The sequence below is a fragment of the Leuresthes tenuis genome, unplaced genomic scaffold (assembly GCF_036924035.1).
Source record: "Leuresthes tenuis unplaced genomic scaffold, fLeuTen1.0.hap1 SCAF_4, whole genome shotgun sequence".
NCBI classification, from domain to species: domain Eukaryota; kingdom Metazoa; phylum Chordata; class Actinopteri; order Atheriniformes; family Atherinopsidae; genus Leuresthes; species Leuresthes tenuis.
This window is the reverse complement of record NW_027325358.1, coordinates 18,179,563-18,193,285: the sequence shown is the minus strand read 5'-3', so window position 1 is coordinate 18,193,285 and position 13,723 is coordinate 18,179,563. Positions and strand designations below refer to the sequence as shown.

Sequence of the window (13,723 nt, the reverse complement as noted above, 5' to 3'; positions counted from 1 at the left end):
CCATAAATGTGTGAGCTGGTCAGAAAATGTCCAGCTTCGCTTTACTTTATAGCTCCCGAGCAAACAATGAATAAGGATAAAAGCTGTTTTCATTGTAAGATCCATTTTTATAGAGGGAGCTTTAATTCATTTCCCGATGTTCTTCTCGCATTTTACGGTATAATTTATTGTTGGTATTGACGCTTCCATTTCCACTGCCGCACTAAATGTTTCTCCAGGTACTGAACATCCCTGACCGTCGTCTTGTGGGACCTGATGATATGAAGTTTTTGTTTTTTTTCCCAAATGGGAAGACGAGGGATAGACATGTCTGAGTAAGTAAGGGTCCAGAGGGGAAAAACGAACATAGTGTGTTAGAATATGTTACAATTACTGTCAGGAGAATTGGTCAAAGTTACCCGAGCACTGTAAGCCTGAGCTGTCAGAGAAAGCATCGGCTGTGACACTCACAAACGGGACACAATCAGTCTGGGAATCACAACATAAGCAGCATTAGTTAATCAACTATAGTAATAATCCTGCATATAAGTCTTTGTGCTGGAATACATGCTCTCAGTGTAGACAAAGTAAAAGTCTTAACTATGCATTTATAATATATGAAGATATTTGGATTTCAAACTTTTGTGTACATCTCTGTAATGTTGCAGCCGGAGCCTTTATTTACTCCACGTGCAGCGACATAGCTTAATCTATAATTGACAAATATTTAGTAAAGCTTGAAAATAAAATGCCTGTGGAGATTTTTTACAGCTCCTTGAGCTTAAAGCTGATTTCTTTAATCCATTGTGGTTGTGTTTCAAGACTTTTCCTTTTATATTTGAGGGTTATTTATACCAGAGGTGCAAAGGGTCTAAATACTCACATAAATGAGACACAGTGGTCTTATATGCAGCCTTAATATACACATTTCTTTTGTCAGATTGATGAGAATAGATATTATCTTAATTCAACTTAAGGAAGGGCTGAAACTTTGTGGAAAGGCTCTAAAAACTTACTGTAACCAGCTGAGCAGCTACATTGCACAATATTTGCTTCTAAAATATAGCAGAGAAGTGGTAGAAAGCACACGGAACTACATCAAAACTGTTAAGTACAGTACAAAAGTAAATGTACTTACATTCCGCCATAAATTTCACAAATCAACAACATATTGCTGCCAGCTGGAGCAGATGCACTGTGAGCGTTAGTCTCTGCTTCCCTCTGCTGGGTCAAACTCTCTATTGCGATCTTTTATTTTATTTACTGGTCTGTCCAAAAATATTTTATTTTTAAAAACTAATTTAGTGCAAAGTCGTGTTTACCTACTTGTTAGATATCTATGTTATTCCCCCAAATTAAAATAATTTCTAATTTTGGAGACGAATTCAACGAACTAGCTCCATTTAGTTGTGGGCGGTGTTCTACGTCACCGGAAACAGGAAGAGAATGAATGAAACATGGGTGATATGTAATCCGTAACACTGTGCAGCTGGTCCGAGGTCAGAGTGAGTGGCTTTCTGACTTTATGGATAGATTGTTTGGGTAGTTGACAGCTTCATTTAAACTCACTAACTTACCGACTAACGTTAGCTACAAACCACTGGCTTCATGTGAGGTGTAATACCAGAATGATTAAAATGGAAAACGTTAACTGTTTAACTTAAACGGAACTTTTTGCACTCAGCGTTAGCTGTCTCATGGCTAAAACACCTTTTTTTCACCTTAAAGTAGCTCTAATCTTCACAACATGAAAATAATAGAAAAGATAATTAACTTTGTTGTTCTACAGAGACATTTTAGGTGATGCTCATCAGTATAAACGAACCAACAACGCACTTTTTTCCGTGTTTTGTTTGTTTTTTTTTTTCTCCTAGAAGCTCCACTTTGGTCACAAAATGAGACGGTTTGGCCTCTGTCTTCTCCGCCACATCTCCCGTGGTCCATTAATAGTCCCCCCAGTCACCAGGACATGCTGCTCTCACCAAGGCGGCTTCACAGTTTCCACCCAGTGGAGCAGGAGCACCGTCCCGGGTCACAGCTGCCACCACTGGCGGGGTGTGAGCAGCGCGGCTGCCAGCCAGCACATACAGGACCTGAGCGGGCCTGAGCAGAGACTGCTGAATAAACTGTATGATGGACTGATCTCAGGACAGCGGGCGTCTCTTGCTGAGTCCATCACTTTGGTGGAGACCCAGCATCCCAGAAAGAAAGAGCTGGCCCAGGTGCTGCTGCAGAGGGTGCTGGCATACAAGAGGGAGCAGGAGAGTCATAATGGAGGGAAGCCGCTGGCCTTCAGAGTAGGTGGGTGCTTTTGAACGTGAGAGTGTTGGTGTAAACTGTGGATAGGTCTGAAAAGAATTTGTCGAAGGGTATGGTATTGAGGCTGCTGCTCACCAGGTGCAGGATGTGCTTTTATGGAGGCGTAGGCAGATCAGTCCTCTGTTAAGAAGCCTGGCGTGGTAGTTCAGTACCAATGTGTGTGACCTTGTGTTTGTCTCAGTGAGTGAATAGAAGGGACAAAGTAGAGATCAACAGGATACATTTACTCGGAGTAACTGTTTAAATAACATTTGGTTTGGATACTCCTTTAACTCTTGGGACAATCTGTGACAAATATTCATATCTACCTAAAAAATGAAATAAAAATAAAAATCCACTGACAGATTGACAATGAGGTAATACATCTATGTCTGGGCCTTAAGAGCCACATTGGAGCAATACACCTGGACCTTAATTTAAACAATCTGGTACCTTTGCGGTCAGTGCTGCTAGAGGAATTTTTAGTTTCTCAAAAGAGTAACTACCTGTGGTAGAAAAGTGTCGAGTGACTGTCTCCATCTGCTGCCCTCCAGCAAGTGCTCCATGCATGGAATTCACATAACTCCAGGTTCAGTGTTTGTCAGATAGTTTGTTGAAGTCTCATTGGACACAGCTTCTGTGCGCTCATGAACACAGGAGCTGAAATAAAGATAATAAAAAAAAAAAATTCAGCAGCATCGTATCTCTTGCTTTTGTGCGTGTTTTCCTTCCAATGTTGTTTCTGTTAAAGTAATTTACTTCATCTTCCAAACATGGAGTGAGGGCGGTTCATCAGACAAGAACTAAACACTTGCATATATATATCCCCGTCTGCACCACATCTTGTTGATTATATCGTCGAATCGGGTTGGATCATTTAGTTCTTGCTGGCTTTTATTGATGAGTGTGTCTTTCTCTTTTCTTTTTTTTTTTTTTGCCAGGTCTGTCCGGTCCTCCTGGAGCTGGAAAGTCGTCCTTCATCGAGGTGGTGGGAAAGATGTTGACGGAACGCGGGCATAAAGTGGCAGTGCTGGCTGTTGACCCGTCCTCCTGCACCACGGGAGGTAACGGCTCATCTAATTTGTTGTATCTGAATGTATCAGAGGAATCTATTTTATTGTGCGCTGTTTTTTTTTTTTTTGTTTTTTTTTGTTTTTTTTTCCTCTTCCGTTTATTTATTTTATTTCTCGCACACTGTGAGGGCGCAGCAAGCTGACTGATCCCTCCTGTTGCAGGGTCTCTGCTGGGTGATAAAACTCGTATGACTGAGCTCTCGAGAGACATGAACGCTTTCATCAGGCCGTCACCAGCCTCGGGGACACTCGGCGGTGTCACCAGAACGACCAATGAGGCCGTCGTTCTCTGTGAGGGGGCAGGATATGACATTGTTCTTGTGGAGACTGTCGGTAAGGCTCTGTCATTTAATAGCAAACCCTTTTTTTACTTGGGTTCATTTGCTCGGATGGTGTCACAAAGCCCTATTTTCCGTCCAGCACAAAAGACTAGACCTCAAGCATTGTGTTAAAGTGCAGTTCCAAGTTCTTGCATTTGTATTTTGTGCTGTAATGCTTTGTCACAGATGATGTTTGTTGGAACTGCCACCACACACTTTTTCATCGTCAGTGGTTTCAACACAATTTGCTCAGTGTGACACCCAGATCCTCTCATCACGCACCTGCTTCGCATTTCGAGGATAGAATTTATTCACTGCGAGCAATCTCAAGTTTGTCCCAACTCATGATTATTCAAAGGCATTTCTCAAGTGCTAAACAAGTCCCCACCAAAAACTTTCTATTGTGGCCTCCTTAGATATGAGACTATAAAAGCAGAACTTACGCTGTGCATTTAGCTTTAGGTTGGGGCCTGTGTGGTCCTTCATTTAAATATTGATCTGATTTTCTGCATGATTCAGTGTCATGCTTGGCTGTGTTGCTGCTTGGCCGCGATGATTGAGATGTTCTGTTGTTTTTTTTCAGGGGTTGGCCAGTCAGAATTTGCAGTGGCGGACATGGTTGACATGTTTGTGCTTCTGATTCCACCAGCAGGGGGCGATGAACTCCAGGTCAGTGAAGAGCACCAGGAACTTGAACAAAGTCGTTAAACGTGTGTTTGGGGCTGAAAAAGCGTCTGCTCGGTTGTTTAATGGCTTCAGAAGTCCTGCAAAACCAAGATGAAAACAATACCCACATAATATCCAGTCATTGCAACATATCTTCACACCTCTTGTGTGAATAGAACGACACGAGAACAAGAAAATATATTCAAACCTTTTAATAAAGTTCAGTTAAACCCAGGTCTCTTGAAAAATGTTCAGTAAAACTGATCTTTAATCTCAATTTGCCATTTTCCACCACATATACACTGAACTGAATCATGTAATTGTGTATATGATGATGCAAATAAAGACCATCTAGAATTAGAACTGAATTATTGCTTAAAAATGCATTAGTGACATAGTTGTTATTTTAAAAGGTGCAATTTTTTGTAGATTGATGACTTAATAAGGTCATCTTATTGATATTGTTTAATATTAGTGTGACCATGGTGGCACACTACTGTAATTGACTGAAGTGGCATCTGTTGTCATATTAGTTCTTGTGTCCTTTTACTCTGGACTGATGATAATAAGAGCTACTGTTCACTGCATTTTGATGTGACGGCACATTTACATCAGATATTACATATGAATCACAGCCGAACTGAACACAGTCTGTGTACTGAACACATGTATGTCATATACGTTGTGCTGCTATGCCTTGGCTTTAACGTTCCAGTAGTTTTTATTGTAAACCTTTAAGGGATCACCAGTTTTTTTTATTTTTTGTTTTTTTCCACCAAACTGAGGTTGCAGGAAGTTCTCCTGTCAGTGTCTCCGCTGCAGTGGACGGAGTAGAATTTCCAACAGGGTCACAGAAGAGCAAAGATTTACCGTCTCAAACAACTCAAACCTCAAAAATGTCATTAGAGTTGTACTGAACACTTTTGCAGTGAATTTTACAAAGTGTTACTTTTGCATCAGACATTTATTTTGTCACTGTTTTCCCAATCGAAGAACGTCTGTGTTGCTCTGCGTCATTGTGGCTGCCCAACATGTCCTGATAAAGTCCTACATGATGCTCTGAACTGAGAACGCTCTGCCCGCTGCCTGCTGTATGTCACACACTGACTCCTCATGAGTGCTTCACACAGCCCCACTTAGAAAACAAAAACGATGAACCGCTTTACAGCAACGGACACCTCCGTGCTGCGTGACGATATGGCAGCATGTCCCTTCTCTCTCTTCCCTCGCACAGATACACTCTCTGTTGTCATGAGACAGTCCGGCCTTGTATTAAGGAACACCCACACTTGTGTGAATCCATCCATCCGCCTCTCTTTAGCAGCTTGAATTTGAGCTTTTCCTGAATAACACCCCTTTTTTTTCCCCACTCTCACAAAGAGAGGGATACTATATCTCCATACTGGTGCTCGGTTGGACTCGGTTCAGGTTATGTACCTGAACAAGTCGTAGTTTTCACTTTATTTGTTGTTTTCAGTGTACTTTGAGTTGCTGTCATGGAGGAATGTTCTGCTGGAAAATGAGGCGGTATTCTGGCACTGCTACAGACATTCATGTTGCCTTTTTTTTTTTGTTTTAAATGTCTTGGTGCAACCTTCTCATCGTGCAGTTATCATCACACTCCCACCTCCATGCTTCAACTGTTGGGATTTTCCGTTTGCTTTTTAGCTTTGGCCAAACACGCCGGCCACGAACTGAGCCCAGACCAAATGCATCCGAGTGTCATCACCGGACTGAATGCACTCGCAGCTTTCATCGGGCCTCTTCTCAAGTTCTGCTGTAAAAGGATGTTGTAGTTTTGTGCTCAGAGAAAGCAAATGATTACTGCTGCAACTGTATCTTGTCACTTTTATTCCCACATCACAGATCTTCTCGTGTTATTTTCCATTTGAAAACATTTGAGACGGGGAAATCAGTGATGAATGTCAAAGACTTTATAGGTTGTTTTTACAAGTGAACTTGCTGCCTGGAAACCACACTTCCATCCCAGATGCTTCAAGGAGATTTGAGTGTCTAGACATCAGATTTATTTAAAGTGTTTTGAACAGTTAGTGACTGACCTCTCTAATGCCAAAATCTCCATCCAGGGTATCAAAAGGGGCATCATCGAGAGGGCAGACTTGGTGGTGGTGACGAAGTCTGACGGAGACTTGGTGGTGCCGGCCAAGAGGATCCAGGCCGAATACATCAGTGCACTCAAGCTGCTAAGGAAAAAGTCGAAGTCCTGGAACCCTAAGGTGGGTGCTGTGGGTAAGATTCTGGTTGCCCGTATGTGTGTTAAGACGGCGTAGTGAGGGCAGGGATCAACAACACAACGCCGAAGCGTTTAAAGACACATGGGCAGCTGCAGAGGTATTTACTGCTTGATGATGATCTCAGTGAGGTCAGCTGACCCAGGATGAGAAGAGGAAGGGCAGATGATGATGTCGTCGTCATAGTATCGTGTTTTCTGTACTGCAGTGGTTCACTCGCCCTGCGTATCCCATCCCACCCGCTGAATAGCCTTCTCCCTTTGTTTTCTAAGGCCAGTGCAGAATCTGCCTTCTGGGCAAGCTGCCAGGACACCCCCACCCCCCTTCGCTCTGACTACTCGGCTGCTGTGTCACGCTTTTTGCTGATTAGAAGCCTGCACACTTGCATAAAAGCTGAAGGGCTCCTCTTATAGCCACTCTTACTTATCGTTATCTCTGCTTCCTTGTATGTGTTTGCGTTTGGCCAACAGGACGATCTATGGCGTATTTTTTCCTCACTGTCTCTGTCTTTGCATGAATACATGACAAATATCAAGTTCTTGGGCCAGATGTGTGAGTAATATGTGAGAACTGATGGGAACATAAGGCTAACGGTCACAACCAACTGGTTTAGTCAACAAGTCCTTTGGTTTGTTGAATTCAGTTCAGGATTATTTTAGACTTCGTTTCCACTAACTGAAACTTTGAGGTTAATTTATTAAATGAGTGAACAGACCAGCGCAGCAACATTTGAATATTTTAAAGCGGGAGAATATTCAAAACCTTTTACTTTTTAAGGTTTTATTGATTACCATAGTTGTTTTGGTAGCTTTTTCTGTCTCTTCGCCATCTGATTAATTCATTTCTTGTAGAAATTAGCGTAGAGTTCACAGGCTTCTGAGCTTTACCACCTGCACATTCTGGCTATCCACACAATTCTTTGATTGATTCTTTTTATTTTTATGCCTTTTCTTGCCTTTAATTTAAAATAAAGGTGTTTGGAACTGAGAAAATTGTCCAGATGTCAGCTTTGCACTTGCTACTGTGAAGTCCTCCTTTAATCTTCCTCAGTTTCATTTGTTTACTCCATCACGACTGCTTCAAGTACCAGTTTTTAATACTTTTTAATTTTTTGACCATCTTCTCCTGCAAACAGCATCGTTAAGCAGCGTGTGCTGCAGGGCAGCTCTCAGTGTTGAAGTATCCAGAATGGAGATGGTACAGTCAGCATTACGGCCACGGCAGGTGGTTTTAGTTTTTATGTCGAGTTTTATTTAAATACCAAGTATTTTATCACACGATCTTGTCCCTCGCTTGTTCTTCATGCTTCATTGTCTTTCTTTTTTATTGTTTATTAGATAAGTCTATCACATATTCAGAAAACTCTGTAATCTTGCTTTAGAAACAAAGTTGTACTTGAACTAGTCACAAACTGAATTTGCATTTAAATTTTTTTCTCTTTTATCAGAAGAAGCATCTAGTAGATTATTCATTTTACCGAGTTGCAGTTTGCAAAGATGCTTTTTTGTTTTTAAAACAAACTAAAACCCTTATCTGATTATTGAATTTTGTTCGCTGTATCACAAGGAAACAAACCAAAAGGGAAACTTTCTGATAGATTAAATGGATTTAAGAGGAGAAGGTCTATATATTTTGAAGAGGAGGATGTTGGCTTCACTTATAGTTCACTATAGGTCAGTTGTGCGCACGTTTGGCAAAAATAAACTTGAAAATAGTCATTAATCAAAGTGAGCGTCCTTCCAGATGAGAAGAATCCATGTTAAATCGTATCAAACTTTACCTATTATTATTATTATTATGGTTATTTTATGATTAACAGGACAGTTAAACACATAATGGATACAGATTTACGATGCAAGCTCCAATAAGAGCTATAATTTATGCATAGAAATGTGGTGAAAGTGAGGGGTGAATGACAGCGAAATGATATTGTACGTGTTTGCGGACTTGGTTTTTCCACGTGGAAATGATAAGACACCGAGGACTGAAGGATGAATAAAAACTGGATGATTAAAAAGCTACAAAACATCCGGGGGTGAAAAAGAAAAACAGTGCACAAAATGAAAAACTTATAAAGGAAATGTTCAGAAAGCTCTCCAACAAGCATGTTTTTAAAAGAAGATGTAGCACCTTCTGTTTTCCCCAGTCAGGTGGAGTACTACATTACTGATAATCTCTCTCGGAAGGGTTCGCCCAGGTTGTTTTCTTTATTAATTTTTTTCTTGAGAAAAAGCCGGTCCAGCTGACTCACACTGGGAAGGGTCGTGGATTAGCTGAGCCAAGTCGGAGGCACGGTGACAGCAACCCTGAGATTAAAGCTATTGATACTTTCTCTCCCCTCTGTTGGGATGGGTTGTGCTATCTGAGATGGGGAAAAAAACCAAATATCTGCTTGATGAGGTGCTATTAGAAGGAAACCATTGTTGCTTTGTTCTTTTTTGTTACCGAGTCAAGAGGAATATTCAGTGCAAAATCCACAGATTCTGTTAAACATAGACACCCAGTATTTTCACCCAATATTTGCAAGGCTGTCTGATTCTTCTAGAGCTATCAAATCATCTCCTAATTGAGGATGTTTGGAGCTTTTTTTTTTTTTTTTTTTCCAACTTTTCGTCCTTCAGTCCGTCTTCGTCTTCATTCACTTGTGTGGAATTTTCTAACAAAATGCAGAAACGTAGGTTTCCAGTAGGCACGTTTTGAAGACTTAAACCTACACGTGAATCTGCTTCTTCGTGTTTCAGTAAATCCGAGGCACCCCTGTGTCTGCTTTGAAATGAAATGTTGCCCCCTGTGAGTCATCGTGGGTTTTTCATTAACCTCTAAAGAGAGACGTATGGTCGCTTGCTGAAGTGCTAAACACGGAAGTGACGTTTGCCCAAAGACTGATTATGTGCGCCGTGTGTTTTTAGTGAGACTCATGCTCCCTTTTGTAGGGGGACATGGCGGCTTCTGGCTGGGTAAAGTTTCTTTGGACAGATTAAACTGACACAAAAAGGGGAAAAAAGAAAAAGGACTCGGATTCAGTTGGTATTAATTGGCTCAAAAAGATGAAAAGTCAGCTTTTCATATACAGCATTAAACACAACAGCTGAAGCATATTCAGGAGCTCGTGTTTGTTTCTAATGGGATACACTGCATATTAATCAACCCTGGCATTTTAAAGCATTATAGAAAATGTGGCTGTCTTCACTTAACAGCAGTGAAAGGAATAAAACTGGCATCCCAGTAAACAGAGGAAAAAAGATGCATCTAATTTCCTGAGAGTCATGAACATCCATCCATCCATACATCCATCCATCCACTCATTTTCTAAACCCGTTTAATCCAGTTCCGGGTGGCAGGGGGGCTGGAGTCTATGTCAGCTGCTATCGGCGAGCGCCCCAGACAGGTCACCAATCCATGGCAGGGCCAACACGGAGAAAAACAGCCATGCACACGCACACTGAGTCATAAACAACACAATCAAATTTAAGTATCACTAAATGAGTCGACCCATAACAGAAGTGCATGTCAGCAGATTTGTCTCTAACATGTTGTCATTTAATGGATAGCTGACAGTACAGATGCAAGCTGGAACCAAACTCGGGATGTTATGGTGATGTGTTAACTTTCTGCTGTGTCAGGCTCATTTAAACCATGTTTTTTCAATTTCATTTTCTCCCTTGGAAAAATGAGGTATTTTGTGCCTTTCATGACGTATAAAGAGCACTTTCTGAGTTAGAGAGAACTCCTCTCTTACGTAGGGTCATAAAGTGTGGACGTCGGTGTGCTGTGATGAAGACATTCTCAGGTTTTACTGTTGAATTGTTGTCAGCTCAGTGTTTCAGGCTTTAAGTTCACATATGCAATCCCCACCCCATCCCAAACTCCATCCTCAGGTGGTGCGGGCCTCCTCGCAAACCTTTGAGGGCATCCCAAAGGTCTGGGCCAAGATGGAGTCGTACAGGGACACCATGTTGACCAACGGTGAACTGCAGGGCCGGCGGAGGGCCCAGCAGAGGGTCTGGATGTGGAGTTTGATCCAGGACAACGTCCTCTGCCACTTCCAAAACCACCCGAGCGTCAGGGAGGCTCTTCCTGGCCTCGAGGAGAAGGTCACTAGAGGAGTCATCTCTCCTGGACTGGCTGCTGACATGCTTCTCAAAGCCTTCACCACGTCGTCATCATCATCATAGTTACTGAGAAGGATGACCCGAGCCGAGGTGCCAACAAAACCAGAACCAAATGTGTAACCCCGATTTATTTTGTGGTTTGTACAAAGAGAAGCAGCCTTGTTCTTCTTACTTTTAGAAAGACCCGAGATACAATTCAGCCCACTGCAGAAATCTTAATCATTAAATGATTTCATCCAAAACGGAAAAGGAGGAGAGTGCGGACAGCTGCTGTCACTTTCCGGTCACAGCTGAAAGACACATTCACCAGGGGCAAAAAGAAACTTTTATTTGTGTCGCGAGGTATCAGATGCTACTTAGTCGTTTGCCTAAAAGCAGATACCTGGTTTGTGTTCTCGTATGAACGCGACAGACCTTCACAAACTGTTGTAATGAGGCGTGTAAAGCTGTTTTTTTTAAGGTCATGCTGTTGCAGTTGAAGCTCACTTTGTTCATAAACCCCTCACTATTACCAACGGCATCATTGAACTGTGAAGCTGAAGCTTGTTCACAGCACCGGTGTCATTAATGCAGTGGTGAAAAGTTTTCCTAGTGAAAAATAAAAGTGTTAATGAAAAAATCAGGGTGACGGAGATGGGATTTATTGTGGCACCTCTTGTCAAACTGTCGCGGACACATTTTTATCTTGGTGTTTGGTTTTTAAAATTTTTTTAGAGTACGCATAAAAAAAGTGAAATGAATCCTGAATAGATCAGTGAATACCATTAAATGTGCCACTGCCAAGTTTTTCTCTCTTCTTGTGTTTGCTCACGATATGAAAAAAGGGGGCCGCGATGTTACCTCTATGAATATTAGTCTTGAGATTTGTCAAGAGGTTTAATGAAATTTCTTTTCCTCTCTGTGGAGCCACAGATGTCCGCGCTAGCTCTCCTCTGAATGAGTCAGCTATATGGTTGCTTCTAATTCAGGCAAAACACACTTTAATATTTTCAGAATTAACTTCACAATGCACCTGGACACCACCGGAGAACTGAAGGCAAAGAGAATCCGCATAACTTCGGCGCAGCTGCTGCACTGGGCTGTATTAGTCCCAATAAAATCAAATGTCAGTGATGCATGTCAAAATGTTGTTTCCCAATCACAACATTAATCTGTGCAAAGGTAGGGCACTAACTTCATCCATCAGTTTGCGAGTCATCTTTAGATTGATTAAAAAGTGACAAATGGTCCGTAATTAATCATGTCCAAAGTTTTCACGTCCAAAGTTATCTGAGGACTGCCTCTCTTTGATTAACCTAAAGGAGTCGGAACCCATAAATGTAAGGCTTTTTTTACTTGAAAAATGATTTTAATGATGTGTGAATAATCAAAAGGTATTACGTTTTTGAAGATCGTGTAACTGATAAATCAGCTCAACGGTTTAGACCTAACTTGGAGGGAAGAGATGATTTAAGGATCACCTCTTCCCTCTTTAGATCAGGACAGAGACCTTTTTTCAAACCCTGAGTGTAAAAAAAAAAAGATTTAGTGGCAATTTCTTTTATTTACTTATTTAAAAGCCCAGCAGCTATATTTCTAGCACTTGCAAAGATGAAAGAAGGCATGAATGACTTTTCCCCACATCAGCGGCAGACCAAAGGTGACAAATGGGTTCAATATTATCAAATGCATTCATGTTATTTTTATCTGCATTGCAGTTAAATAATGTCAGATAAATAATGACACGTGATATGTCAGGTGTAGAATTTTATCTGAGGTTATGTTTACCAAATTTTCCAACCTGCTAAGGACCGGATGTTGTTTTTTTTTAATGATATCCTGATGAATAAAACCTTAGAATTGATGAGGGTGTAACTTTCCTTTTTCACATGACTGTATGGTCCTTTTGAGATAAATTGTAAGTTTTCAACCACTAGAGGTCTCCCAAATACTGCTTACCTTTTGGATTCATTAGCCTAATAACGGGCACTCCGCACCAAGCACCCTCCCCTTCTTCACGCCCCCGCCTCCTGCCCTCCATTCATTCTTCATGGAGGTTGCCTAGGGTGCCAGGTCACTCAGGGGTGAGGACATCAACAGCTGCCACTTTCCTGTAGCACGTCTCAGCTCTCTGTATATGCGAACCCCCCACCTCGGCTACATCAATTCTCACTGTAAAACAGACAGGAGCTTTGCCTCCTACAGCACAGAACAGGAGGGCTGAGAGTGTGACTGAACAGCTTACTACCTCAGTCCTCTATGTGAGAGCGGCCTGTATCTGAAGGGAAAAAAAATCAGGTGAATTCAATACTTGTGCGTCTTTGTCCTTGCCAGTCTGCTTTGGAAATACTGAGTCTGATCCACCCCCTGACCGCTGGACGGGCTCCCAGGTCGCTGCTCGTTTGCTCCCGCCTGCATACGAGAGGAAGAATGCCCCTTGAATGCAGATGGATTCATTAGGTCTGAGTAACTCCCTTCTCCTCCATCATGCTGACACGAACACATACACACTGTAACTGCTCTGGCTTTGCAAAAGGGAACAGTGAGTTCTGCAACTCTGAATCCACACAAACACACACACAGAAAGGCATATACATATGCACTCAGTTGTCTCCAGTGTAAACAACACCATACGGTTTCAATAAGGAAGATTAACTCAAATGCAGCAGACTTGTGTTCGGCCATCTTAGCCTAAACACAGTGCCTGTGCACATGTGTTTGGCATTTTTCTGGATCTTTTGAATGTAAGCAGGGGATAGAGGCTGGCTCTTTGATGAGGTTGTTATAATGTTTAATGGAGGGTCTTAGATTGACAGAACTTCTTTGTGTCAGCAGTCTGCAGTCTAAACAATGCCCTCATATTGTTTTGATTTTTAAAAAAATTCTGCTTTTTCCTCACAAAGTCTGGAGAGAACGCCAGGAAACGAGACCGCTAAAAATGCTAGCAAAGCATGCATGTCGTAGCTTGGACAGACATCTGTTTTTTTTATTCACTCTGGTTGCTTCGGTGTTAAGAGTTTGGTTGATTCCTCTCAGATCAGAGA

At 41.7% G+C, this 13,723-nt stretch overlaps 1 protein-coding gene across 1 annotated transcript; it reads left to right on the top strand.

Annotated features, from left to right (window-relative positions):
- The first annotated feature begins 1,465 nt into the window (after positions 1 to 1,465).
- On the top strand, positions 1,466 to 11,743 carry mmaa (metabolism of cobalamin associated A). The gene is made up of 7 exons (XM_072384902.1): positions 1,466 to 1,478; positions 1,854 to 2,280; positions 3,219 to 3,341; positions 3,513 to 3,683; positions 4,254 to 4,339; positions 6,424 to 6,573; positions 10,467 to 11,743. Exons 2-7 carry the CDS (start codon positions 1,875 to 1,877, stop codon positions 10,761 to 10,763), a joined length of 1,233 nt encoding a protein of 410 aa, XP_072241003.1. The 5' UTR covers positions 1,466 to 1,478; positions 1,854 to 1,874; the 3' UTR covers positions 10,764 to 11,743.
- Positions 11,744 to 13,723: the final 1,980 nt, after the last annotated feature.

Coding starts and splice junctions, on each gene's coding strand:
- mmaa (XM_072384902.1), top strand. CDS start 1,875: ATGAGACGGTTTGGCCTCTGTCTTCTCCGCCACATCTCCCGTGGTCCA. Junction 3,342..3,512: donor GTCCTCCTGCACCACGGGAG/GTAACGGCTCAT, acceptor CTCCTGTTGCAG/GGTCTCTGCTGGGTGATAAA. Junction 3,684..4,253: donor TGTTCTTGTGGAGACTGTCG/GTAAGGCTCTGT, acceptor GTTTTTTTTCAG/GGGTTGGCCAGTCAGAATTT.